A 26471-nucleotide genomic window follows, 5' to 3' on the forward strand; every position below is an offset into this window, starting at 1 on the left:
GGGGGAGGGGTGTAAAGGGACTTTTTTTAATTTTTTTTCCAAAAGAAAATAATAATTAAAAAAAACTAATTTATTTTTAAAGATTCTGCATAGGACTGTGCAATGTATTTTTGTAAAGTCTTTTTGAGCAGTTTTGTTTTTCCAGTGTGTTTTTTTGCTTTGCTCTATATTGATAAAATATTGAAATGTTTTAAATAAAGTTTACTTTTTGAGTGCATGTAATATTTGGAAAGGTAAATAAACAGTGGACTACTTTTCTGTAATTTGCTGCCTGTTATTTAGCATGACAATTGCCTAGTGGACTGCCGATACAGAGTGCCTGAAGCCTCGGGCAGCTTGAAATCCCGACTGGATACCCCTTGTTGCTGACAACGGTTTAAATTGTCCGGTTTGTTCATAGCAACCAATCAGAGCTCAAGTTTAGTTTTATCAGATAATTTTGAGAATGTAAGCCAAATTATGATTGGTTGCTATAGGCAATAGCCAATAAATCTGGGCCATAATTTAAGACACTCTCTTCTGCTGCTTCCTATCTGAATCTCTTAAAGGGGTTATTGAAGGAGAGGGACTTAGAACTTTGCCCACTTAACGACGTATAAAAATAAAAAAATTCGACAATCCCCAGGGGAGCCCCCACCTGGGAACAACACCCAAAACTTAAAAACCCACCCCTAAAAACTAAATTTTATTGGTGCTGTTAAAATTGGGAAATTCTCTACTGAACACACTAAGGGGTACTCTGGTGGAAAACTTTGTTTTTTTTTTTTTTTTTAATCAACTGGTGCCAGAAAGTTAAACAGGTTTGTAAATTACTTCTATTAAAAAATCTTAATCCTTCCAGTACTTATGAGCTGCTGAATACTACAGAGGAAATTATTTTCTTTTTGGAACACAGTGCTCTCTGCTGACATCATGAGCACAGTGCTCTCTGCTGACATCTCTGAACAGTTCTTAAAATGGACAGAGTAGGAGAAAATCCCCATAGAAAACATATTCTGCTCTAGACAGTTCCTAAAATGGACAGATGTCAGCAGAGAGTACTGTGTTCCAAAAAGAACATTTCCTCTGTAGTATTGAGAAGCTAATAAGTACTGGAAGGATTAAGATTTTTTTTTAATAGAAGTAATTTACAAATCTGTTTTAACTTTCTGGCACCAGTTGATTTAAAAAAAAAAAAAAAGTGTTCCACCGGAGTACCCCTTTAATCTCCAATCCTAAAAATGCCCACTAGGCGGTGCTATTGTATGAGTGTCTAGAGGTCATGCTACAGTCCTGGCTGCAATCCTCTTCCTGACAAAAATAGTGATACTTGGGCCCAGAGTGACATCAGGGCACAAATTACTGGCCGCAGCAATGTCCCGTCTTGGCCAGTGATTGCCTGATGGACAATGTGACTCCAGGTCCAGACTTCACTCTGGGCCCAAGTGTCACTATTTCTGACAGGAAGAGGATCACAGCTGGGACTGGAGATTGGAGGCACCACTAGCGTGCTGGAGGTAAGTAAAGTTTTGTTTATTTATTTTATATTCTCTTAAGTGGGCAACATTCTTTGTGAATAGGACCTTTCAAGCAGAGATAAGGCGTTAAGCCTGCCCCACAGGAACTGGAAGTGTTACACTCAGGATGGTCCGTCAGCAGAATGTGATCCTGTGGCCTGAGACTCTATCAGACGGATTGCTGATACACTGGCATGGGACTTTGGCATAGGACTATCGGACTTCAGGCAGTACATCTGATCTAGTCTTACATTTTTTTTTTTTTTAAAGATTTGAAAGATAACTGAGGGGTGTGATAAAGGGCAGATGTTGTTAACCCTAGGGGCAGATGGCATTAACCCCTTGTGTTTGTGACGTCAGGGCGTGGTTATAGTCTACACCACCCGAGGTATGGCCACTGGTTCCTTTGCCAGGCGCTGGGCAAATCACTCCGATGCAAGATTACGGAACAATGGCAGCTTTACTGAGGGAGACAGATGGTAAACTGAATACTGTCTATTCACCCTGTCAAACGCTTTTTCAGCATTGAGCATCAGAAAAGCTGCAGGGGTGTGAAGGTGTTCAGTCTTCCTGAACCTCCACCATTGAAAAAGGGGACGCAGCTCCCAGAAACGCGTCTGGTGTTACGACAACCCTGCACATCATCTGAGACAATTGTTACCGCATTGCCGGTCCTCACCTACCCTCTCACCTGCTCCCCGTGCCGTCGGGGTAGAGAGGATACCTCCAGCGCTGCCACACGCTGCTACGATCGCTAGGCTTCACAGCGCTGCCACATGCTTCTTCCCAGCCATCATCTCCGACCCCCAACACCGGATCCTATCACCCCTCCTACATTTCTCCCGGGACACAGGGACGTGCATCCGGATCGCAAGCACAGCCGCACACATCGGACCGTGCACACTGTAGCCGGTAAGAGGCACAAAGTGCCTGAACTGTATAGCGATTGCCCTCTTGCATTCAGTCCCCGTGCTGCTGCGGTAGAGGGGGCATCGCCTGTATCTCTGCACCTAAAAATGTTTATAGTGGGCCCCAATCTGGGAGGCTCCAGAGCTACTGAAAATTGCCCTATTGGATTAACTTTTTAGCCATGCACTTTCATCTGGATTAATCCCGGCTCCTATAATAGGACTTTACAGTATAACTAAACAGATACTGTTTGCACTGTCCCATTGCCCCACGTTCATTGTCTCATTGTGCAATATCACTGTTTATATTTTATATTTTTAGTATTTTATCTAGTGACCAGTCTGCGACAAGGGCCCTGCCACAGACCTCACATAATTTTCTAAATAAATGTCATTATTTTATGCTATTTTAGACACGTTTTCTCTTTCTCTTCTAATTTTTGACCATATGTCTTTTACTCTTACCTAGCCTAGCAGGACTGCCCCCCTTTTTATACTATTAGTACACTTTTTTTTTTTTTGGCACATGGATATGTGCAACGCAGTATCCCCGGTATAGGTTTTCCCTCTTTTTTATGTTGAGCTCCCACATTTTTGGTATATTTTCAATCCAGGTTTGTGGATAGTCGTGATAAGTGCTGTAAGCATTTCCTGGGGGAAGGAACCAGAGGACATAGCAGCATTAAAAACTGTGTGGAGATGGGGCAGCAAAACCTCTTTATATCTCTTGTAATATTCATTTGGGCCATCTGGGCCAGGGGTTTTATGGGAGGGTAAGGACGCTAAAGCAGTTTCTACTTCTAATAAGGAGATGGGCAAATTAAGAGAGAGGAGAGCAGAGTCAGAAAATTGGGGGAGATGTAGCGAGTGTAGGAAAGAGTCAATAGCACCCTGAGTTGGCTGGGTTTTCTGAGGGTCAGTCTGGAGGTTGTATACTCCACAGTAGTAATCTTGTAACGCATTAGCTATATCCCTGGGGGAGAGGAGCACTGCTTGAGAGGAGGGATGTTTCATTCAACCTATCCGGCATTTTATCCTGGGTGGTTTGAGACGTTTGGCTAGCAAGGCAGTAAGCTTATCCTCAGTGTAGAAGCGGAATCTAGATTTCCGAGTGTCTGTTTCATATTGATAAAGTAGAAGTTGTCTCAGGTGTGTACGGGCATGGAGAAGTTGGTCATATAGGTCTGTCGAAGGGGCAGTCTTATGCAATGATTCCAACACAGTGACTTTGTCAATGGCCTCCTGAATGTTCGTCATACGTTGCTTTTTAAGGAAGGACCCTAAGCTTATAAATTAACCTCTAATCACCGCCTTATGGGCCGGCCACAAGGAAGTGGTTGTCACATCAGGAGTAGAATTTAGACAGAAATATTCCTCAAGAGAACTCTCAATAGATTTGCTATGCTCCGAGTGAGCAATGAGATGTGTGTTGGTCCATGTTAATTCTCCAATCCCGGATTTAGTGACCCCTTGAAACTAAAATTAAATCGATTCTAGAATAAGTATGGAACCGGGGTGAAAAGTAGGTAAAGTCACCTTCTAAGGTGTGGAAATTTGCCAGGCATCAAATAGATCATACTTTGAAATCAGGCAACCAAGGGCACGAGCGACATCTAGAACAAGGTCAGGGACTGAATTAAAGTCACCACATACAATAATGTCACCAAATTGAACCGAGTGTAGCAATTTGAAAACCTTCATCAGGAAGCGACTCTACCGGCTATTCGGGGCATACAAATTAACAAGGGTAAAAGGGACATTATCAATCTTAACTACCAGGATGAGAAACCGGCTTTGTGGATCTGATTTGGTGAGTTATATTCACGACAAAATCATCTCTAAAAGCAATCCTCACTCCCCTCTTCTTTTTAGCATTGGAGGAGTGTATTATCACAGGAATTTTCCCATGACGGAGAGGTGGTGGATTAGCTGACGAAACATGGGTTTCTTGCAGGCAAACTATCGTGGCCTGACGACTCTCCACCTCCCGCCAGAGGAAATGCCGTTTCTGGGGGCTATTCAAGCTGTTAACACTCAGGGACAAAATATCTAGACCCATGACAGTAAATCAGTTAGCGGACAAACGAGAGGACACTAGAGTAGGTTAAAAACTCGACTTACCACCTAGTGATACAGACGAGGATGTCACAATTCTAATGTGTAGGGGATGGGTGGTGAGTGAAAAGGGTACAGACAAGGACGGAGATGGGCTGATGCTGCAAGATTAAAAACCTGACTAAGCTCTAAGAGCTCTAGACGGGGATGTCACAAGGGGGTACACACCTTAATAGGTAATATGGTATGGTAATAGATAAATTCCCTAGCAATAAGGACAAGTAAGCCAACAAAGCTAAGGAGGGATACAAACAATAGTAAACTTAAAAAAAGAAAACAATAGAGTGCAGATGCACAAAAACTACCGGTGTGTAGGACAAGATAGTAACACCGATACAGCGGGGGTGGAACAACTGTGTCAAGCAGGGCAGCTAGTGACAGTCAGTCCAGGTCTCAGTGAGGCAGAGAGAGAGAATGTGGCCCAGGGGCATCTTCACCTTCTGAGATCATATCCCATTCCTGCAGGGCAGAGAGGCCGTGAGCTGCAGTGAGTAGTGCATGGATTCTGCCTTGATGATTGATCAGAACTTTAGCAGGGAAGCCCCACCGATAAGTGACCCCCAAATTGCGGAGAGTCTCTGTGAGTGGGCCAAAGCTTCGTCTTGCTTGCAGGGTGGCAGCCAAGAGATCCGCATACATTCTAACTTCTTCGTACGGTGCAGGCAAAGTGGGATTTTGTTGGGAATACTGAAGGAGCAGATCCTTAGCTTGAAAGGACGTGAATCGTGCAAGGACATCGCGTGGCAATCCCTCAGGTAAGGAGCGAGGTTCGGGTACTCTATGAGCCCGGTCAAAACTGTATTCATAGTCCTCCAAGTCAGGAAGTTGCTTAGCAAGGTGCTTGACATAGCAGACCAGTTGACATCCACGGGAATACCCCAGAACTTTACGTTATTTCGCCTATTGCGATCCTCATAGTCCACCATTTTGGCGTGCACAGTCTCCACCTTGCCATCTAGGGCGTTATGAGCCCCCTGTAGATCACTGTGGGCTTTGGCAAAGGAGACCAATTTTGTTTCTGCCTGCGACATTTTCTGCTCCAAGAGGGCAGTGGAAGCATGCAGGGGCTGAAGGAGCCTAGAGAAATCAGCCTGCTAGGAACTCTGTAGCAGCAACAGCATGTCCTTTAATAAGGTATTGGAGACCGCTGAATCTGTTGTATGATAAGTGGAGAACAGGTCAGCCTCAGGACAGTCATTAGTGTCGGCGGTAACTGCCACCTGGGGCAGCTAGGGAGGTCTTTGCTTCAGCGGACTGACCTGGGGGGAGTCCTGCGGTGAGCAAAAGGTGCCTCCGCACAACCGCTCTCTAGGGTAAGTGCCTCTCTGGCAGCGCCGTCTTCAGCGCCAGTCATAGCAGAGGCCGCATCCTGCTGCTGTGGGTCGTGAGCGTCCCAAGGTGCCGGGTCATCGAAAGATAGCGTCTGGTGCACCCGAGTAGAAGGTAAGGTCTGGTACGGACTCACACTAGTACCTGCAAGTGCCTCCTCTATTGAACGCTTAGACTTGTGGAGGCCTGCAGGGGTCTGGTGCTCACGCTCTGCGGCGCCATCTTGGGAGAGCTTGCGGGCCGAGTCTTCGGAGCGGAAAAAGGAAGTTAGCTGCTGAGAACTGCCTGGTTTATGGTTTCTTTTCCTGACAGAGTTCGCCATGGTCGTAGGCACAGCTTTGGGGGTAAGCTTGGAATCGCTGGCAGGTGTCTAGGTGCTGTCTCCTGGCATTAGAGCAGGAGCATTTCTTCAATGCGGCCATTCAGCACAGCGGCCAAACCACGCCCCCTATAAACATATATTGTGTCCCAATGACACCAAGTTTATTAAACACATAAAGAAAGACAATGCATATAGTATAAAAATTGCAATAGCAAGAGAAATGCAGCATCAATATAGTGATATCACCGGCCCTGCACATTAACAGTTAATAGAGACATGTATAGGTAGGTTGTATCCCAGAGCAACCATAAAAGTCAGAAAATGTAAACATCGATTATCACAGCAGACTTATTGTACAAAATACTATATGGCATGTACACTATAATACCTCATGTGAGGATAAAGTGCATAGCTGGAGAAAAGTGGCAAGTGCATGTAAACAAAGGACATATGGGATACAGACCTACTGAATAGTGCCAGGGAGTAAAGATAGATGGCAGGAGCTGGGATAGCACCACTCCAACGCACGTTTTGGTACGTCACCTTCGTCTGGGAGTGGCTCTATCTTGGTCAGTCTGTCTATTTATATACAGGAACACCAATCAGTATACAGTATACCTGACTAGTAGCGTGGCAGCACCTGTGGCAGGTCATCGGCGCATGAACGCCGTCACGGACTGCCACGCCGGAGCGGCGCATGCAACAGGCGCAGTCACTGTATAAAGCAGTACACTGTCCAATAAGAAAAAGTCACATAAACAAACAGTGGATACTGAGAGATAATGTGGTGAATATCATGAATGAATGAATGATAGTAAGCAAGTAGTTGTATGGGTATGAATACATATGTATATATGAAAGATGTAATAAATTAATTAGAGCTTAGAGAAAAATATATATATATTGGAATAATGAGTGACTGTAAGGGAATGTATATGTAAAATTATATATCCTCATATATATATATATATATATATATATATGGTGAAAAATCATATAATGGAAATAATACTGGTGGATAAATATACATACATATATGAATATACAAAAGAGAAATGAAAAATAAATAATATGAAAATAAACAATAAAAGATAAAAAATGATAATGAATAGTCAATGGTTAATGACCCAAAAGGAAAAATAACATTGGGGTGAAAATTATAGGGCCCCGATACGACTGTAGTAAAAAAAATGTGCAATAGTGAATGGAAGGACACCACAAAGGGTACCAAATATCAATATGTAATGAAGTGAACTGTGAGAATAAGTATGAAAAGTGGAAAAAGAAGAAATTTTATATATATATATATATATATATATATATATGTGTGTGTGCATATATATAGATAGATCTGTGTGTCGCAAAGTAAATGTAAATAAATGTGATATATGTAGAAATTACATGCATAAAATCATATGAAAAAGTGTATGTGTGCACAAATGACAACAAAGGTAAAAAATAGGAAAAACCAATGCATGTGTATGCAAGAGTGAAGTAAACCGCTGGGATCCATAAATATTGTATCTAAAGTGTCAGACGGCATGATTGGAAACTCAATCGTGTACTGTGTGAAATACTATGTGCAAAAAAGTATATACGAATAGTGAGTGATTGTGGTAAAGACCACGTTGTATCACATCTCCTCCTGGAACAGGAGACACCCTTGGAACATCAGGTACCTATGTACATTCAACCAAAATCCAAGAAGTTTCCCCCCCCTATCTATTTGCCCCACAATCGATTTTTGTCAAAATGGTTAGTCAAGAGTTTGAAACATTACCAGATTACATTCATAATGACAAGCTCTCTTGGGAGGAGCGTATGAGCCTTAAAAAATTGAATAAAATTCCAGATGTAATTTACAAGCCAGCTGACAAAGGGGGCAATATAGTTGTCTGGCCTAGACAATTTTATGAGGCAGAGGCATATCGGCAATTATGGGATTCCTCGTGCTGCAAGAAATTCACTTTCAATCCATTATCTAATTTCCAGACAAGTTTGAAATCCCTACTGGATATAGCAGTCGCTTTATCTATAATTCCACAAAAATTGGCGGACGCACTTCAGATACAATATCCAACAATATCCACACTATATCTCTTGCCGAAAATCCACAAGAATCCGATGCGACCACCGGGACGTTCCATCATATCAGGTACAGGTAATCTAACAGAGAATGTAGCCAAATTTGTTGACAGTAAATTGAACCCATTGGTGGAAAATCTCCCCTCATTTATACATGACACCACTGATTTATTGCGCAGGATTGATGGGATGCAATTGGACCCGGGAACCCTCCTAGTTACATGCGATGTTGAATCATTATTTACGAGTATTAACCATGAGGATGGCCTATTGGCATCAAGATTTTTTCTAAGCACCAGTAACTATTCTTCTGAGATGTCTTCTTTCATTTTGCAGCTCTTGGAGTTCACCTTGGTTTGCAACTTTTTCTCATTCAATGGGTCCCTCTACCTGCAGACCGGGGGATGGCTATGGGGGTGGCTTGTGCGCCCTCGTATGCCTGTCTATTCCTGGGCCTCTGGGAGAGGGACCTGTTCCTGTTAGATCGTGGGGATGTCGTGATAGACTGCATCCTTCTTTGGGTGCGGTACATCGACGACATCCTCATGACCTGGCAGGGTGACTCAGTATAATTATCACAATTCATTTCCAGACTCAACAATAATAATCGTAACATTAAACTTACCTATTCCTTTGATGAAAATAAAGTGGAGTTTCTTGATGTCCTTTTACAGCATGATGAAGATTGGTACATTATGTCTGATGTATTTTGGAAGAAGACATCAGTCAACTCATATTTGCATGCCACCTCATCACACCCTGCACATAAAGTGAGAGCCATTCCTTATGGCCAGTAGCTAAGGACCCGGTGAATATTCTCTTCGGAACAAGCTTTCAAGAAACAAGCCAACGACCTTCGAGGTAGGTTCTTGGAGCGGGGGTATAGCCACAGATCATTGAAATGGGCATATAATAGGGCCAAACAGCAATCGAGGGCACAATTACTTTGCCCCATAAAGAAAAGTCGAAATGATGAAAAAGAACGTTTTATAATGAATTGCCATTCCCAATGGGACAAGATGGAGTCCTGCAAGGAAAAATACCGGTCAATTCTGACTTTGGACCCTATTGTATGCCAATATGTGTCATCCAAGCCATTAATTACTGCTAGAAGGGCCAAAAATCTGGGGGCTCTATTGGTGAGGAGCGAATACCAACCCTCGTCTCCCAAAAACATCTTTGGATCAAGAGGACCCAAATGGTCGCTGTGTGGCCTGCCCTAATGTTAAACGAGCAACATCTTTCATGGACTCTCAGGCCAAGACTACATACAAAATTAGGCATCAAATTACGTGCACCACCAGATTATGTGGTGTATTATGCCACCTGCCCATGTCCAAAAAGGTATGTGGACCTTACCACACGCTCCCTGAAATTGCGTATCAGAGAACATGTACGTGATATTAAATCTGCACAGTCGGCAGTTATCAGTGAGGAAATTAACTCATGATTGCAACTCGCTGTTACAGATCTGTGGAATTGACCAACGATACCCTGGCATGCGAGGTGGCGATTTGGGCAAACGCCTGGCCCAACGTGAGAGTTATTGGATCTGGTGTCTGAAAACTGTCCAGCCGCTTGGCCACAATGAAATAGTCCCGTTTGGGCCATTTCTCTGACCATTATGACCACCTTTTAGTTCCTTGTCTGTTCGGTCTGTTTTTAATATATTGTTTTTATTATAATTATTTTAACAGTTTTTCTTTTCTTTTTCGATTCTTTCAGGACACTGTATACATGCTTTATATGCCATCATGGATATTTAGGATATTGGATCACTTGGATCTGCAACTCTTGATATACCATATTGTCGGAGGTTTACATAACAATATCATGGTTTTTTTCACCATGTTATTTATATTCTATTATATAAATGTTTTTATCATTTAATAATTTTTTGCCTATTCATATATTATTTTAGTCTTCATTTTTTTGCTTCTCCATTATTCACATTTTCCTTTATGCATCCATGTGGTCCAGGCATATATATATATATATATATATATATATATATATATATATATATATATATTCTCGGGAATTTTTGTCACTAGATGTGATACAACGTGGTCTTTACCACAATCACTCACTATTCGTATATACTTTTTTGCACATAGTATTTCACACAGTACACATGATTGAGTTTCCAATCATGCCGTCTGACATTTTAGATACAATATTTATGGATCCCTGCGGTTTACTTCTCTTGCATACACATGCATTGGTTTTTCACATTTTTCACCTTTGTTGTCGTTTGTGCACACATACACTTTTTCATATGATTTTATGCATGTAATTCCTACATATATCACATTTATTTACATTTACTTTGGGACACACAGATCTATATATGTATGTACACATATATTTATATAATTTCTTCTTTTTCCACTTTTCATACTTATTCTCACAGTTCACTTCATCACATATTGATATTTGGCATCCTTTATGGTGTCCTTCCATTCACTATTGCACATTTTTTTTACTACGGTCGTATTGGGGCCCTATAATTTTCACCCCAATGTTATTTTTCCTTTTGGGTCATTAACCATTGACTATTCATTATCATTTTTTTCTTTTATTGTTTATTTTCATATTATTTATTTTTCATTTCTCTTCTGTATATTCATATATGTATGTATATTTATTCACCTGTATTATTTCCATTATATGATTTTTCACCATATATATGTATATATGAGGATATATATAATTTTACATATACATTCCCTTATATTCATATAACTTCACTCATTATTCCAATATATATATTTTTTTCTCTATGCTCTAATTAATTTACTACATCTTTCATAGATACATATGTATTCATACCAATACAACTACCTGCTTACTATCATTCATTCATGATATTCACCACATCATCTCTCAGTATCCACTGTTTGTTTATGTGACTTTTTCTTATTGGACTATGATCTTCTATGGGCATTTTCAGTGTACTGCTTTATACAGTGATTGCGCCTGTCGCATGCGCCGCTCCGGGGTGGCAGTATTGATGATGTTCATGTGCCGATGACCTGCCACAGGTCAGGTCTGTATACTGATTGGTGTTCCTGTTTATAAATAGACAGACTGACTCGGATAGAGCCACTCCCAGACGAAGGTGACGTACCGAAACGTGCGTTGGAGTGGTGCTATCCCAGCTCCTGTCATCTATCTTTACTCCCTGGCACTATTCAGTAGGTCTGTATCCCATATGTCCTTTGTTTACATGCACTTGCCACTTTTCTCCAGCTAAGCACTTTATCCTCACATGAGGTATTATGGTGTACATGCCATATAGTATTTTTATTTTTTTTGCCATATAGTATTTTGTACAATAAGTGTGTGTAATAATCTATATTTACACTTTCTGACTTTTATGGTTGCTCTGGGATACGACTTACCAATACATGTCTCTATTAACTGTTAATGTGCAGGGACGGTGATATCACTATATTGATGCAGCATCAGAGTTCACACACTAACTGCTCATACATGTAACCGAGGATACACAAGTAACATACGATAATTTGTCATTTGAGTGGATAAACTCTATTTTTCTCCCTGGGGTGTTGTCCTTTGGTTTTAACTGTATTATGGTGGCTGGTGATTCTGGGGTCTGTATTATGGTGGGGGGGTGATTCTGGGGTCTGTATTATGGTGGGTGGTGTTTCTGGGGTCTGTATTATGGTGGGAGGTGATTCTGGGATCTGTATTATGGTGGGTGGTGATTCTGGGGTCTCTATTATGGTGGGGACTGATTCTGGGGTCTGTATTATGGTGGGGTCTGATTCTGGGCTCTGTATTATGGTGGTGATTCTGGGGTCTGTATTATGGTGGGGACTGATTCTGGGGTCTGTATTATGGTGGGGTCTGATTCTGGGCTCTGTATTATGGTGGTGATTCTGGGGTCTGTATTATGGTGGGTGTCACGAACCGACACGAGCGGGTGGTAGGGTTATCTATAAAATCACTATTTGTCTACAATAGACCGAAAATGATTTTAAAAAAAATCCCTTTTACACCACCCAATTTAAAGGTATCGCTGCCACCACCTGTCAATTTCAAACCGACAGGAAGCTATCAATCCAATCTGGATTTGCAACAATACCGAAATATAATCTACTATCCCCAGTAGTATATTAACACAGGAAAAAGATTAATCCAAATCTATAATGTAGCCAAACAGGTAAGTAAATTTAAGACTATTACTTAGCTCTCTTCAAGGACAAGGTGCGTCCATTTTACCAGACATAAGGCGGTACTTAATAAATGAATGATTTATTATGAAAGAGAAATATTCACAGTACATATAAAAATAGATGTTAACAAGACAAAGTTTCACCATACAGAAAATAAAATAAATGGAAAAAATTTTGAATCCTTACTTACAGAAAGTTACAGAGTTCTATCCCATGGGGTCTGGTAGGAAATGGCATCTGGCATCCAAAATTTGATCTTGTCCCCCATGCAAGCGCCCCATAGCCCCCCCAGGTCTATAGTTTTATACCCTGCTATGGACAGGTGATCCTTCTATGTTCAGCCCCTGGGTGGGACAAGGAGGAGAGATAGATGTTGCCCACTTGCTTATGATACCTTTATGCCCAAAGAATAGGAAATGTCCTCCATCTTCTATCATGGGCCAGGCCCCCACATCATTTTCTTATATTTGGGATCTCCATCAAATCCTCTTTATAGGGGTACCTGACATGACGCCTTTTTATATATGAATTACCCAGTGCATACAGTTCAGGCAGTACACAAGGGTCATGTGAGGACTCATTTTAAAGTTTAAAGTATTGTAGTATGATGGAGAATCTAACCGTATAAGACATACATCCTTGACCCCCATATTTAATTTTGGAAGACATGGCATTTTCACAGAGGGGGGGGGGGGGCTTCTACTTCCCAAACCTCACTCTTCTATTGACACCAGGTCTTGGAGTCTCTTTGACTAGGGAAGGTGTCAAATTTACCCTCCAGGCAAACAGTGTCCATTAATTGGCACAGTTATGTTAATTGCCCCCAACTGGCCACTGGATGCAATTGACTCAAACTGTCGTCTCCCGGTAGTTTGATCAAACAGGATGAATTCTTTGGAATGTTAAACTAACACAAATAAGGGTAATGGACATTTTGTAGGACATATATTACAAGAAATGAATGACAATCACAATGCAACATGGATACATATTTTAGCCATTGGATATGACACCTTTCCCCAATGAGAGACGCACTGGGAGGAGGCTCACATGCCTCTACTTTGTGTCTTAGGCTGAGTCTTCCCCCTAATGGGACAATCCATCGGCATTTCCATGCATAACCCCTTTTTTGTGTTGTATGGTAAATTCATACTACTGCAGAATCAAGCTCCATCTGAGTAGTTTTCCATTTGTCCTGGCCACCCTGTGTAGCCAATGTAGGGGGTTGTGATCGGTTATTACGGTAAACTGGCATCCATATAGGTAGGGCTGTAGTTTTTGCAAGGCCCAAACAATTGCGAGGCACTCCTTCTCCACAGTGGCATAAGCTACCTCCCGCGGCAACAATTTCTTACTTAGATATACCACAGGATGCTCATCACCTTTTCCATCCACTTGGCTTAGGACGGCTCCCAACCCATAATTAGAGACATCGGTTTGAACAATGAACTTTCTATGTAAATTAGGGGCCTGAAGTACAGGAGAAGCGGAAGGGCCTGTATTAAGGAGTTAAAGGCCACTTCACATTCCGGGGTCCACTTAACCACTCGTGGGAGGGCCTTCTTGGTTACGTCCGTTAAGGGTTTAGCTAGGGTACTATAGTGGGGCAAAAATTTCCTATAATAGCCAGCCGTACCCAGGAACAACATTACCTGCTTTTTAGTTTGCGGGACCGGCCAGGCCATGATGGCCTCTATCTTGCTGGGTTCTGGGCGGAGTGCCCCTCCACCTACTTGGTGCCCCAAGTATTGCACCTTCGTCATGCCCAGCTGACACTTATCTGGTCGAATGGTAAGACCAGCGCTGGATATTCGATCCAGGACCTGGGTCAAATGTAGCAAGTGTTCCTCCCAGGTATCTCTAAACACTTCTATATCGTCCAAGTATGCTACAGCATGTGACTCCTGCCCCTCTAGCAGATGATTAACCAACCTCTGGAAGGTGGCAGGGGCATTCTTCATTCCAAGGGGCATCACTAGAAACTCAAACAACCCAAAGGGAGTAATGAAAGCAGACCTCTCCTGTGCCTCTGGTGTCATTGGTATTTGTCAGTACCCTCGGCTAAGATCCATTATACTAAGGTACTTGGCCCCGGCTATCTGGTCCAGCAACCTCTCAAATGGTTTCCCCACTATGGGGAGAGGTATTAGGGGAGCCTTACCCACCTCCCCAGGTTTCCCCATGCATGCGCACCTTATCCCCCCCAGGTCTGTAGTTTTATACCCTGCTATGGACAGGTGATCCACTTGGTTATGATACCTTTATGCCCAAAGAATAGGAAATGTCCTCTATCTTCTATCATGGGTCAGGCCCCCACATCATTTTCTTATATTTGGGTTCTCCATCAAGTCCTCTTTATAGGGCTACCTGACATGACGCCCTTTTTGTATATGATTTACCCAGTGCATACAGTTCGGGCAGGGATCATTACACAAGGGTCATGTGAGGACTCATTTTAAAGGTAGTATGGTGGAGAATCTAACCGTATAAGATAGGGGCTGTCCCTGACCCCCATATTTAATATTGGAAGACATGGCATTTTCACATGGGGGGCTACTTCTCGAACCTCTCTCCTCTATTGACACCAAGACTTGGAGTCTCTCCGACTAGGGAAGGTGTCAAATTTACCATCCAGCCAAACAGTGTCCAGTAATTAGCACAGTTATGTTAATTGCCCCCAACTGGCCACTGGATGCAATTGATTCAGACTGTCGTCTCCGGGTAGTTTGATCAAACAGGATGGATTCTTTGGAATGTTAAACTAACACAGATAAGGGTGATGGACATTTTGCAGGACATATATTATGATGTGATGAATGACAAACAACCACAATGCAACATGGATACATATTTTAGCCATTGTATATGACATATTGTATATGACAGTGGGGTCTGATTCTGGGGTCTGTATTATGGTGGGTGGTGATTCTGGGGTCTGTATTATGGTGGGTGGTGATTCTGGGGTCTGTATTATGGTAGGTGGTGATTCTGGGGTCTGTATTATGGTGGGTGGTGATTCTGGGGTCTGTATTATGGTGGGTGGTGATTCTGGGGTCTGTATTATGGTGGGTGGTGATTCTGGGGTCTGTATTATGGTAGGTGGTGATTCTGGGGTCTGTATTATGGTAGGTGGTGATTCTGGGGTCTGTATTATGGTGGCTGGTGATTCTGGGGTCTGTATTATGGTGGGTGGTGATTCTGGGGTCTGTATTATGGTGGGTGGTGATTCTGGGGTCTGTATTATGGTGGGTGGTGATTCTGTGGTCTGTATTATGGTGGGGTCTGTATTATGGTGGGTGGTGATTCTGGGGTCTGTATTATGGTGGCTGGTGATTCTGGGGTCTGCATTATGGTGGGTGGTGATTCTGTGGTCTGTATTATGGTGGGTGGTGATTCTGGGGTCTGTATTATGGTGGGTGGTGATTCTGGGGTCTGTATTATGGTGGGTGGTGATTCTGGGGTCTGTATTATGGTGGGTGGTGATTCTGGGGTCTGTATTATGGTGGGTGGTGATTCTGGGGGTCTGTATTATGGTGGGTGGTGATTCTGGGGTCTGTATTATGGTGGCTGGTGATTCTGGGGTCTGCATTATGGTGGCTGGTGATTCTGGGGTCTGCATTATGGTGGGTGGTGATTCTGGGGTCTGTATTATGGTGGGTGGTGATTCTGAGGTCTGCATTATGGTGGGTGGTGATTCTGGGGTCTGTATAATGGTGAAGTCTGTATTATGCAGGGCACTGTTACTGGGGTCTGTATTATGCAGGATGGTAAAACTGGGGTCTGTATTATGGTGGGGTCTGTATTATGCAGGACGGTGATACTGGGGTCTGATTCTGGGGTTTGTATTATGGTGGGAGGTGATTCTGGGGTCTGTATTGTGGTGGGTGGCAATTCTGGGGTCTGTATTATGGTGGGTGGTGATTCTGGGGTCTGTATTATGGTGGGAGGTGATTCTAGGGTCTGTATTGTGGTGGGTGGTGATTCTGGGGGTCTGTATTATAGTGAGTGGTGATTCTGGGGTCTGTATAATGGTGAAGTATGTATTATGCAGGGCACTGTTACTGGGGTCTGTATTATGCAGGATGGTAAAACTGGGGTCTGTATTATGGTGGGGTCTGTATTATGCAGGACGGTGATACTGGGGTCTGATTCTGGGGTTTGTATTATGGTGGGAGGTGATTCTGGGGTCTGTATTGTGGTGGGTGGCAATTCTGGGGTCTGTATTATGGTGGGTGGTGATTCTGGGGTCTGTATTATGGTGGGAGGTGATTCTAGGGTCTGTATTGTGGTGGGTGGTGATTCTGGGGGTCTGTATTATAGTGAGTGGCGATTCTGTGGTCTGTATTATGGTGGGTGGTGATTCTGGGCTCTGTATTATGGTGGGTGGTGATTCTGGGCTCTGTATTATGGTGAAGTCTGTATTACGCAGGGCACTGATACTGGGGTCTGTATTATGCAGGACAGGGAAACTGGGGTCTGTTTTATGGTGGGGTCTGTATTATGCAAGACGGTGATACTGGGGTCTGATTCTGGGGTTTGTATTATGGTGGGAGGTGATTCTAGGGTCTGTATTATGCAGGACGGTGATACTGGGGTCTGATTCTGGGGTCTGTATTATGGTGGTTGGTGATTCTGGGGTCTGTATTATGGTGGTTGGTGATTCTGGGGTCTGTATTATGGTGGTTGGTGATTCTGGGGTCTGTATTACGCAGGGCACTGATACTGGGGTCTGTATTATGCAGGGCACTGATACTGGGGTCTGTATTATGGTGGGGTCTGATTCTGGGGTCTGTATTATGTAGGGCAGTGATTCTGGGGTCTGTATTATGGTGGGGTCTGATTCTGGGGTTTGTTTGATGGTGGTGTCTCTCTTTGTATTGTCCTCTCTTTGTATTGTCCTCACTGTAAAGGACAATATATTGGAAACATTCAGAAAAAAAACCACTTACACTGTGACAAGCCACACCCCCACACACAGTAAGCCACACCCATAATAAAGCCACACCCATATTTCTGGCACACCAAATGACTTTTGACTTTAGCACCACCAAAAAGTTACCTATCCCTGCTATAGTAGGTACACCTCCGGGCATCTGTGCCTTTAGGGGGCAGTGGTGTTGGCTATACCATTGTGTCAGGTCTTAGACACAGTTTTTGCAGGTAGTGTATGTAATTATATACTACTTTGTGCACAACAGCTATATGGGATCAAATGAAAACATCTGACCCTTAACATTATCTGCTCATCCTAAGGCTTTATTCCTACAAGGGCTGTAACAAACTATTAAATACACATTCTTTTTTTTTGCCTGAAAATGAATTAAGGAAAAATGGCAAAATGGGCATTACTTTAAAAAAAGAAAAAAAAATGTGTACCGTAGGCATTCAACGCGCCCCTATTATTTGGCACAAGGCGGTGTTTTCCAGTCAGGGTGCCTCCAGCTGTTGCAAAACTACAACTCCCAGTATGCTCCGACAGCCTCTGTAGGCGCCGTGATTGGGAAACACTGAGTTAGCATTTAAAGTGAATCTGTCACCTCCAAACGAGGTACAGAGGTGCAGGCACCATCAGTTAGGGCATAATGCGATCTAAGAGAAGGTCCTTTTTCTCACTTTTCCCGCGGTTTAAGTTATGTTTATGCCGTCTTGTAATGCAGGTGAACAGCCGGAGGGGCCAGCGGACTCTCACAGCAGCACGACACCCAACCATCCACCCCGTTCCCATTATGGAGCTCTATACATCAATCATGCAGGACCAGCAAAGTAAGGAAAAGGACCTTCTCTTAGATCGAATAATGCCCTAACTAATGGTGCCTGCACCTCCATACTTCATACAGAGGTGAGGGTGGGAATGCACTCCGCCACCAGCGGGGGCTATTAAGTTACAGTGCTGTGATGTCATATTCCCCGAGCTCCGGGCAGGGAAGATAACATCACAGCACTGTAACTTCATATTCCCGCGTTGGGGAGCGGGTGGAGCACAGTGCCACCCGCAGAAGTGCAGCACTGACCCCAAAAAAAGAGAGTTACAAATGTCATAAGGATAGGGGATAAGATGTCTGATCACGGGGGTCACACCGCTGGGGACCCCCGCAGTATCATCTGCGGCACCCCAGATATCCAGATGACTGGCAATGCAGGGCGGAGGCTCGTGATGTCACAGCCATGCCCCGCTCGTGACGTCACGGCCACATCACCTCAATGCAAGTCTATGGGAGGGGGCGTGACGTCATGAGCCTCCAGCACTGAACCCGGGAAATCACAGGGGTCCCCAGTGGTGTGACCCCCGTGGTCAGACATCTTATCCCCTATCCTTCGAATAGGGGATAAGATGTCTAGGGGGAAGAGTACCCCTTTAAACCTCTTAAGGACGCAGGGCGTACCTATACGCCCTGCCACGGTCTATAACGTGGGGTCACGCTATAAAAAACTATAAAAATATATTGTTAATTAAACTGCAAGGTCAATGGCGTATGCGCAAAAAAATTCCAGAATCGGAAATAGTGTATTTTTGGTCATTTTTATATCATGAAAAAAATTTATAAAAAGCCTGATCAATACAAAAATGGTACCGCTAAAAACTTCAGATCACGGCGCAAAAAAATGAGCCCTCATACCGTCCCGTACACGGAAAAATAAAAAAGTTAAAGGGGTCAAAAAATGACAATTTTAAACGTATTCATTTTTGTGCATGTAGTTATGATTCTTTCCAGAAGTACCACAAAATCCAACCTATATAAGTAGGGTATCATTTTAATCATATGGACGTACAGAATAAAGATAAGGTGTCATTTTTACTGAAATATGCACTGCATAGAAACGGAAGCCCCCACAATTAAATTTTTTCTTCAATTTTGTCGTACAATGATTTTTTTTTCTGCTTCGTCGTGGATTTTTTGGCAAAATGACTAATATGACTGCACAGTAGAATTGGTGGCGCAAAACATAAGCCATAATATGGAATTTTAGGTGCAAAATTGAAAGGGTTATGATTTTTAAAAGGTAAGGAGGAAAAAACGAAAGTGCAAAAACGGAAAAACCCTGAATCCTTAAGGGGTTAAACTTGGCTGATCCCCGTGTGAGCTGTGGAGACAACATTGGAAATGGGCGAAATAGGTATCTCTTGCAAACCAAGTATGGGTCCAGCTTGCCAACCTTCTCTCAGCACGTCCTCAGGAACGCTTTCTACAGCATGTAGCATTGGTTTAATTGGTGTGTATGGGTAGATTTGTTACTGGTTGAATATGGGTTGATTGAGGCTCTTGATGGGCAGCAGTTTTTTTATTAGGTGTTGTGGTTTGGTGAACATGAGGTTCAAAAATATTTCTTTTTTTTAATTTTGCTGGTTTTGGTGGTTTAAGTTTTGAACATTGTGTTCTTACACTAAATGTGCGCACAGTCGTTTGGGCATGTTCTGATTTGGTGCCCATAAAAGGATCATAAATTGTAAATTTATCAACTTTGTCTTTGACTAACATTTGTTCCGATGTTTCAGAAACAATTTCATGGCTGCTCCCTATTATTTGTTGACATGTTGGGCATGTGCTTCCAACTGGTAAATCATCAGGAATAAAATCCTCTGGATCTACTCTTCTCCGTTTCCCTAATCCTCGAGTAGCTGGTTGAGTAGAGTGCTCCCCAGCTCCTGGATTGGTAGGAAAGATTGAAGGGACTGCATTATAGGTCAATCTTTTCTTCCCAGTTTTGTGGTTAAAAAAGTAGCAGTAGGTAGGGAAATGCAATGAGCATATCCTATGTGAATGGTTTTTTCTGCCTTCATGTATTTTGTTTACCAGTTCTTCTACATTTTCGAATGATTCCCCAGTGGCCGTCAGCCATTCTCGAATTTTTGCTTTGTCTTTAGGAAAGATATGAAGTATCACTTCACCCTTGCCTTCTCTTGACTTGGGTGTACACCCCTTGACAATACATACAACCATGATCTGGCAAAAAGAAAAAAAAAAACACAATGTACATTATTTCAGATTTGGCTTTTTAAAAAGTAAATCCTATTTAATTATTTTTAATGTTTTTGCAAATTAAACTACACCTACACACACACACTGGAGGACATATTCAAAAATTTAGGCATCCTAATGTTTGCGCAAAAACTTTCCTACAAATATTCAGTTTTTTACACAAAAATTATCCAAGGTTTACACTATGTAGGGATGTCCCGATACCATTTTTTTTCTAAAAGACTGAGTACGAGTACCGATACTTCTTCTTAATCACTAGCCGATACCAGTTACCGATACTTTTTTCAACATCATGTGATTTTTATTAATTTTTTTCCCTCTCCCCCCCCCCCCCCCCTTATGGGTACGTTCTCACAGGCGGATCCACAGCTTATTTTACGCTGTGGATCTGCCACTGAAGGACCGTTACGTGGCGCCTTTAGATGTGCCTGCTCAGAGCAGCAATACGCCGCTACAAGACACAGTGCAGGCACACCTAAAGGCAACATGTAGCGTTCCTTCTGTGGTGGATCCACATTGTAAAATAAGAGAAAGGGCTTTTTTTTTATATTTAAAAAAAAATATATATATGTTTTATTTTATTTAAACTTTTCTTTTTAAAAAGGGGGTGATAACTTTTTTTTTTTATTAGGTAGGGGGTTAATTCATATTTATTATTTTTTACAAATTTTTTTTCTTCACATTTTAGACCCCAGAGGGGACTATTACATGCAATCTGTAGATTGCATACAATGATCAATGCTATATCATAGCACAGCAGTGATCAGTGTTATCGGCGCCCCTTTACTAATGCCTGCCATGGCTGGCAGCAGTAAAGGAGTGACTATCGGACGCATGGAGCATGGTAAGGGACCTCCGGCCGTCCTCACAGCTGATCGGGACACCGCGGTGATCCCGATCAGCATCCCTGAGATTACTGGCAGTTAACTTCAGGACTTTTAGACGCCGCAATCAACTTTGATCGCGTTGTCTAAAAGGTTAATACGGGTCCCGGCGATGACGCACGCTCAGCTGCTGAGCACACTGCATAGCTTGGGAGCGCACCTCTGTAATACCTGCCGACGGGACTCTCACTGGCAGGTATCGGTTTAGGTATCGAGGACATTTCAATGAGTACAAGTACTCGTGCAAATGTCCAGTATCGGTGCCGATACCAGTATCTGTATCGGGAAATCCCTAACACTATGCAAGTTCGTTTTTCAAAAGTGGGAACAGTGACATACATTTCATGTTTTACTTTATATTTTCAAAGGGTGAGAGTATATTTTACATGCAAAATCATCAGTGAATTGAACAACTCTTTGCTAGAGAGTAAACCATAAAACTGTGGTTGTTTTTTTTATGAATATATGGTATATAAGGTCTCACAATATCGGTAAAAGGTATTATTGTACTTTGTTCTCTTTACAATGGTGAAAATGGCCTTTACGCATAATTTATGCGTGGTGTAATAGGTCAGCACCAACGCTACAGTCTATACCAGTGGTCTTCAACCTGCGCACCTCCAGATGTTGCAAAACTACAACTCCCAGCATGCCCGGACAATATCACATTACAAACAAACAAAAAAAAATCGTATATAGATCGGTTAAAAAATATATTTTATTAAACAAATATGCAAAAATGACAAACAGAGCCTTCATGTCCTCAGTGTACAGAGCCTTCTTGTCCTCAGTGTATCAGTGCGCAGAGCCCCGCTTGTCCTCAGTGCGCAGAGCCCCGCTTGTCCTCAGTGAGCAGAGCCCCGCTTGTCCTCAGTGAGCAAAGCCCCGCTTGTCCTCAGTGAGCAGAGCCCCGCTTGTCCTCAGTGAGCAGAGCCCCGCTTGTCCTCAGTGCGCAGAGCCCCGCTTGTCCTCAGTGCGCAGAGCCCCGCTTGTCCTCAGTGGATTGTCCTCAGTAGTTGAGACCGGCAGTCTATGAAGCAAGCGCAGCTCCTGCACTCGCTTTGTAGATTGTACGTGTCCCAGGATGTAAATGTACACCCTAGTGCCCTGTGTCCTCTAGGGGTTAATGTTTTATTGCCATTTGAGAAAACTTTTGACAGGTTGATCATACTGGGTCTCACTTCTGAAACCCATAGTGCAAGTTATTTGCCAGAAAAGTGTGCGGCAGCTCTGTCTGACTCATTGGGGGAGATTTATCAAAGTTGTCTATGTCCCGCATCAATATAGACCAAACTACAGAGGGTGAGGCCGGCCTATTGTGCGCTTAATTTATTAAAATTCGCACGGCTCTTGATAAATTCTGCGCACAGACTTCGGGATCTATGGTTTAGACTGTATTTAAACCTACTCCAGCATAGTCTGACATTTCAGCGTACTTTCAGTCAATGCAACTTTTAGACAGGAAAAACCAGTCTAAATCCTTTGATAAATCTCCCCCATTCACTCCATAGACCAGTGTTTCCCAACCAGGGTGCCTCCAGCTGTTGCAAAACTACAACTCCCAGCATGCCCGGACAGCCAAAGGCTGTCCGGGCATGCTGGGAGTTGTAGTTTTGCAACAGCTGGAGGCACCCTGGTTGGGAAACACTGCCATAGACTAAAGCAGTGAACAATTTGCGCACTGCACCAGCCCATTTATGTGTGAACTATCTCATTGGGGACCAAGGACGTACCTCTACGCCCTCAGCCCACTCCCTTTCTATAACGTGGGGCCACGCCTAGCCCCACGTCATAGCGGGTCTGGCCCATCCTCTAACAACCGGGACCCGTGGCTAATAGCACGCGGCACTGATCGCGGTGCCGCACACTATTAACCCTTTAGACGCGGCGTTCAAAGTTGAACACCGCATCTAAAGTGAAAGTAAAGCACTGCCGGTTAGCTCAGGGGGCTGTTCGGGATCGCCGTGATGAAATAGCGGCATCCCGAACAGCTGTAAAGACAGCCGGAGGGTCCCTACCTTCCTCCATGCTGTCCGATCGCCAAATGACTGCTCAGTGCCTGAGATCCAGGCATGAGCAATCAAGTGGCAGAATCGTTGATCAATGGTTTCCTATGAGAAACCATTGATCAATGTAAAAGATCAGAGTGTGCAGTGTTATAGCCCCCTATGGGACCTATAACATTGCACAAAAAAATTAAAAAAATAAATAAAAAGTGAATAAAGATTATTTAACCCCTTCCCTAATAAAAGTTAGAATCACCCCCCTTTTCCCAATTAAAAAAAAAACAACCAGTGTAAATAAAAATAAATATATGTGGTATCGCCGCGTGCGGAAATGCCCGAATTATAAAAATATATCATTAATTAAACCGCACGGTCAATGGCGTACGCGCAAAAAAATTCCAAAGTCCAAAGTAGCGTATTTTTGGTCACTTTTTATCTCATGAAAAAATTTATAAAAAGTGATCAAAAAGTCCGATCAATACAGATCACGGCGCAAAAAATGAGTCCTCATACCGCCTCATACGCAGAAAAAATAAAAAAGTTATAGGGGGCAGAAGATGACAATTTTAAACCTATAAATTTTCCTGCATGTAGTTATGATTTTTTCCAGAAGTCCGACAAAATCAAACCTATATAAGTAGTGTATCATTTTAACCGTATGGACCTACAGAATAATGATAAGGGGTCATTATTACCAAAAAATGTACTGTGTAGAAACGGAAGCCCCCAAAAGTTACAAAATTGAATTTTTTCTTAAATTTTGTCGCACATTTTTTTTTTCCCGTTTCGCTGTAGATTTTTGGGTTACATGACTGATGTCATTGCAAAGTAGAATTGGTGGCGCAAAAAATAAGCCATAATATGGATTTTTTGCTGCAAAATTGAAAGAATTATGATTTTTAGAAGGTAAGGAGGAAAAATTTAAAAACATTGGGTATATAACAGTGCACTTGGGTGACCATTATGGCGCAGAAGTTACGGTGCGTGAGATATTTGTGCTACAATATGTAACATTTGTCACCTGTCATCCAACAAACACATTGTGAGCCATAAAATAGCACAAAAATATACACTTACACAAAGTTACGGTATTAATTTCAAAGTGTGGAGAAGAGGCGAATATCAATCTAAATATATGTTGGTGATCAATGTTGGGCCCTGAAGCCCAATACTTGTGTGTGGTATTACAACTAGGCTTCTTTCACTTCAATGGAACTGAGGTGCAATACCACAGAGAAACTGAGATCAAGAATGGCGCTGTTTCTAGAAGAAAGCAGCTTTGTTTTTTTTCTCTAGCGCCACCTAGGGTCAGGAGGGAATCTAAAGAACGGTCACACACACAGAAGAAAGGCAACACAACTTACCAATCACCAGGAGCCAATCAGCAGCAGCGCCGGAGTCACATGACAACCTGGCGAGTTCTGTGTTTGGCTGCGCTCGGCTTCCGTACGTCGGCGAGAGGCACGAGCGTGTGTGCTGATCTGCGCAGCTCGGGTGACGTCTGTGTGCCGTCCCTATAATGGCTGCTGCAATGGCGGAGCAAGAAGGCTCCAAAGGCAGCGCCCGGAACCGAGGAGGGGTACAGCGCGTAGAAGGGAAGCTGCGGGCCAGCGTGGAGAAGGGAGACTACTATGAAGCCCACCAGATGTACCGCACGTTATTCTTCAGGTACGGGGAGGGGCTTCTGTTTTTCCCTCTGACTACAACGTTCCAGAGCTTTCCAAGGCCTTTTCCCGAAGTGATGGCTGATTGGCTGCTGGTGTTCTGGTTCCTAGCTGTAGGGCGGGGCTACCTGAACTCTGCTATCTGATTGGCTACGCGCTGTGTCAATCTGTCAAAGCTAGTGTATTAACTCTTTAGGCGTTGGAAGTGCTGACAACTTCCTTGCTGCTGATTGGCTAGCGGTTTCTAGTTGCTATGGGGGCTAGTCCTGCCCTGTCAGTGCCCAGAGCTCGGTCCTGGCAGCTGCTGTTAGGACTAGGCCTAGGACTTTTATTTATGAATTAAGGAATTTAGTGCCAAGTTCACCAGGTGTGAGACTAGACATGGCAGGGTGACAGCTGTTAGTGCCGCCCCATGGCCCAACATGGAGTGCCCCTTGTGTGTGCCATAGGAGCCTTAGGGTGCGTTCACACTGAGGAATTCACGAGGAATAATATTGGTCAGGAAATTGTTGCCTTTTGTTATTTTATCAAGCGGAATTCGAGAGGAGTTTCCATGCGGGAAGGAGGAGGCTATTTAACCTCTTAAGGATGCAGGGTGTACCTGTACGCCCTGCGCCCGGTCCCGGTGTTTAAAATGGGGTCACGTCGTGACCCCACATCATCCCGGGTCGGTATCATTAGCCGCCGGGACCCTGGGCTAATAGTGCGCGGCACAACGATCGGTGCTATTAATCCTTCAGACGCAGCGATCAAAGTCGAAAATGAAAGTAAAAGCTTCCCGGCAGCTCAGTCGGGCTGATCGGGACTATCAAGATAAAATCGCAATGACGGGAGCGGAGACCCCCCCTTACCTTGCTCCGTCATGTCCGATCTGCGTTTGATTGCTCCAAGCCTGAGCTACAGGCTTGAGCAATCAACCCCCGATTACACTGATCTATGCAAAGTTATGACTTTGCAGGGATCAGGGAAAGAGATCAGTGTGTGCAGTGTTATAGGTCCCTATGGGATAACAATGATCAGTGTGTGCAGTGTTATAGGTCCCTGTGGGAGCTAGAACACTGGAAAAAGTTAATAAAGGTCATTTAACCCCTTCCCTAATAAAAGTTTGAATCACCCCCCTTTTCCCATAAAAAAAAATAAAACTGTGTAAATAAACATATGTGGTATCGCCGCGTGCGTAAATGTCCGAACTATAAAATTATATCATTAATTTAATTAAATCGCACGGTCAGTGGCGGTCCATAATAGCGTATTTTTGGTCACTTTTTATATCATAAATAAATTAATAAATAGCGATCAAAAAGTCTGATCATGGCAAAAATGGTACCGATAAAAACTTCAGAACACGGCGCAAAAAATGAGCCCTCATACCGGCCTGTACACGGAATAATAAAAAAGTTATAAGGGTCAGAAGATGTCAATGTTAAACGTATATATTTTCCTGCATGTAGTTATGGTTTTTTCCAAAGTACGACAAAATC

The 26471-nt window shown here is 43.1% G+C and overlaps 2 protein-coding genes across 3 annotated transcripts in view; one reads left to right on the forward strand and one right to left on the reverse strand.

The window, feature by feature from the left end:
- Positions 1–18809: 18809 nt before the first annotated feature.
- LOC130284370 (uncharacterized) lies at positions 18810–24830 on the reverse strand. Of its 2 annotated transcripts, none has more exons than XM_056534654.1 (2): positions 24404–24535; positions 18810–20400 (listed from the first exon to the last, which is right to left on the reverse strand). In XM_056534654.1, the coding sequence occupies exon 2, from the start codon at positions 20395–20397 to the stop codon at positions 19663–19665; it is 735 nt and encodes a 244-aa protein (XP_056390629.1). In that variant the 5' UTR covers positions 20398–20400; positions 24404–24535; the 3' UTR covers positions 18810–19662. The 2 variants fall into 2 exon arrangements, with proteins under 2 accessions (XP_056390629.1, XP_056390628.1); XM_056534653.1 differs by lacking the exon at positions 24404–24535 and adding an exon at positions 24691–24830 and having other exon boundaries at positions 18812–20400.
- Positions 24746–26471, forward strand: part of GET4 (guided entry of tail-anchored proteins factor 4) — a 28116-nt gene continuing 26390 nt past the window's right edge. Inside the window, exon 1 of the mRNA XM_056534652.1 lies at positions 24746–24994. Within this exon, the coding sequence (XP_056390627.1) occupies positions 24846–24994 (149 nt within the window). The 5' untranslated portion in view covers positions 24746–24845. The remainder of the gene's footprint in view (positions 24995–26471) is intronic.

The sequence above is a fragment of the Hyla sarda genome, chromosome 8 (assembly GCF_029499605.1).
Source record: "Hyla sarda isolate aHylSar1 chromosome 8, aHylSar1.hap1, whole genome shotgun sequence".
In the NCBI taxonomy this organism is placed as follows: Eukaryota; Metazoa; Chordata; class Amphibia; order Anura; family Hylidae; genus Hyla; species Hyla sarda.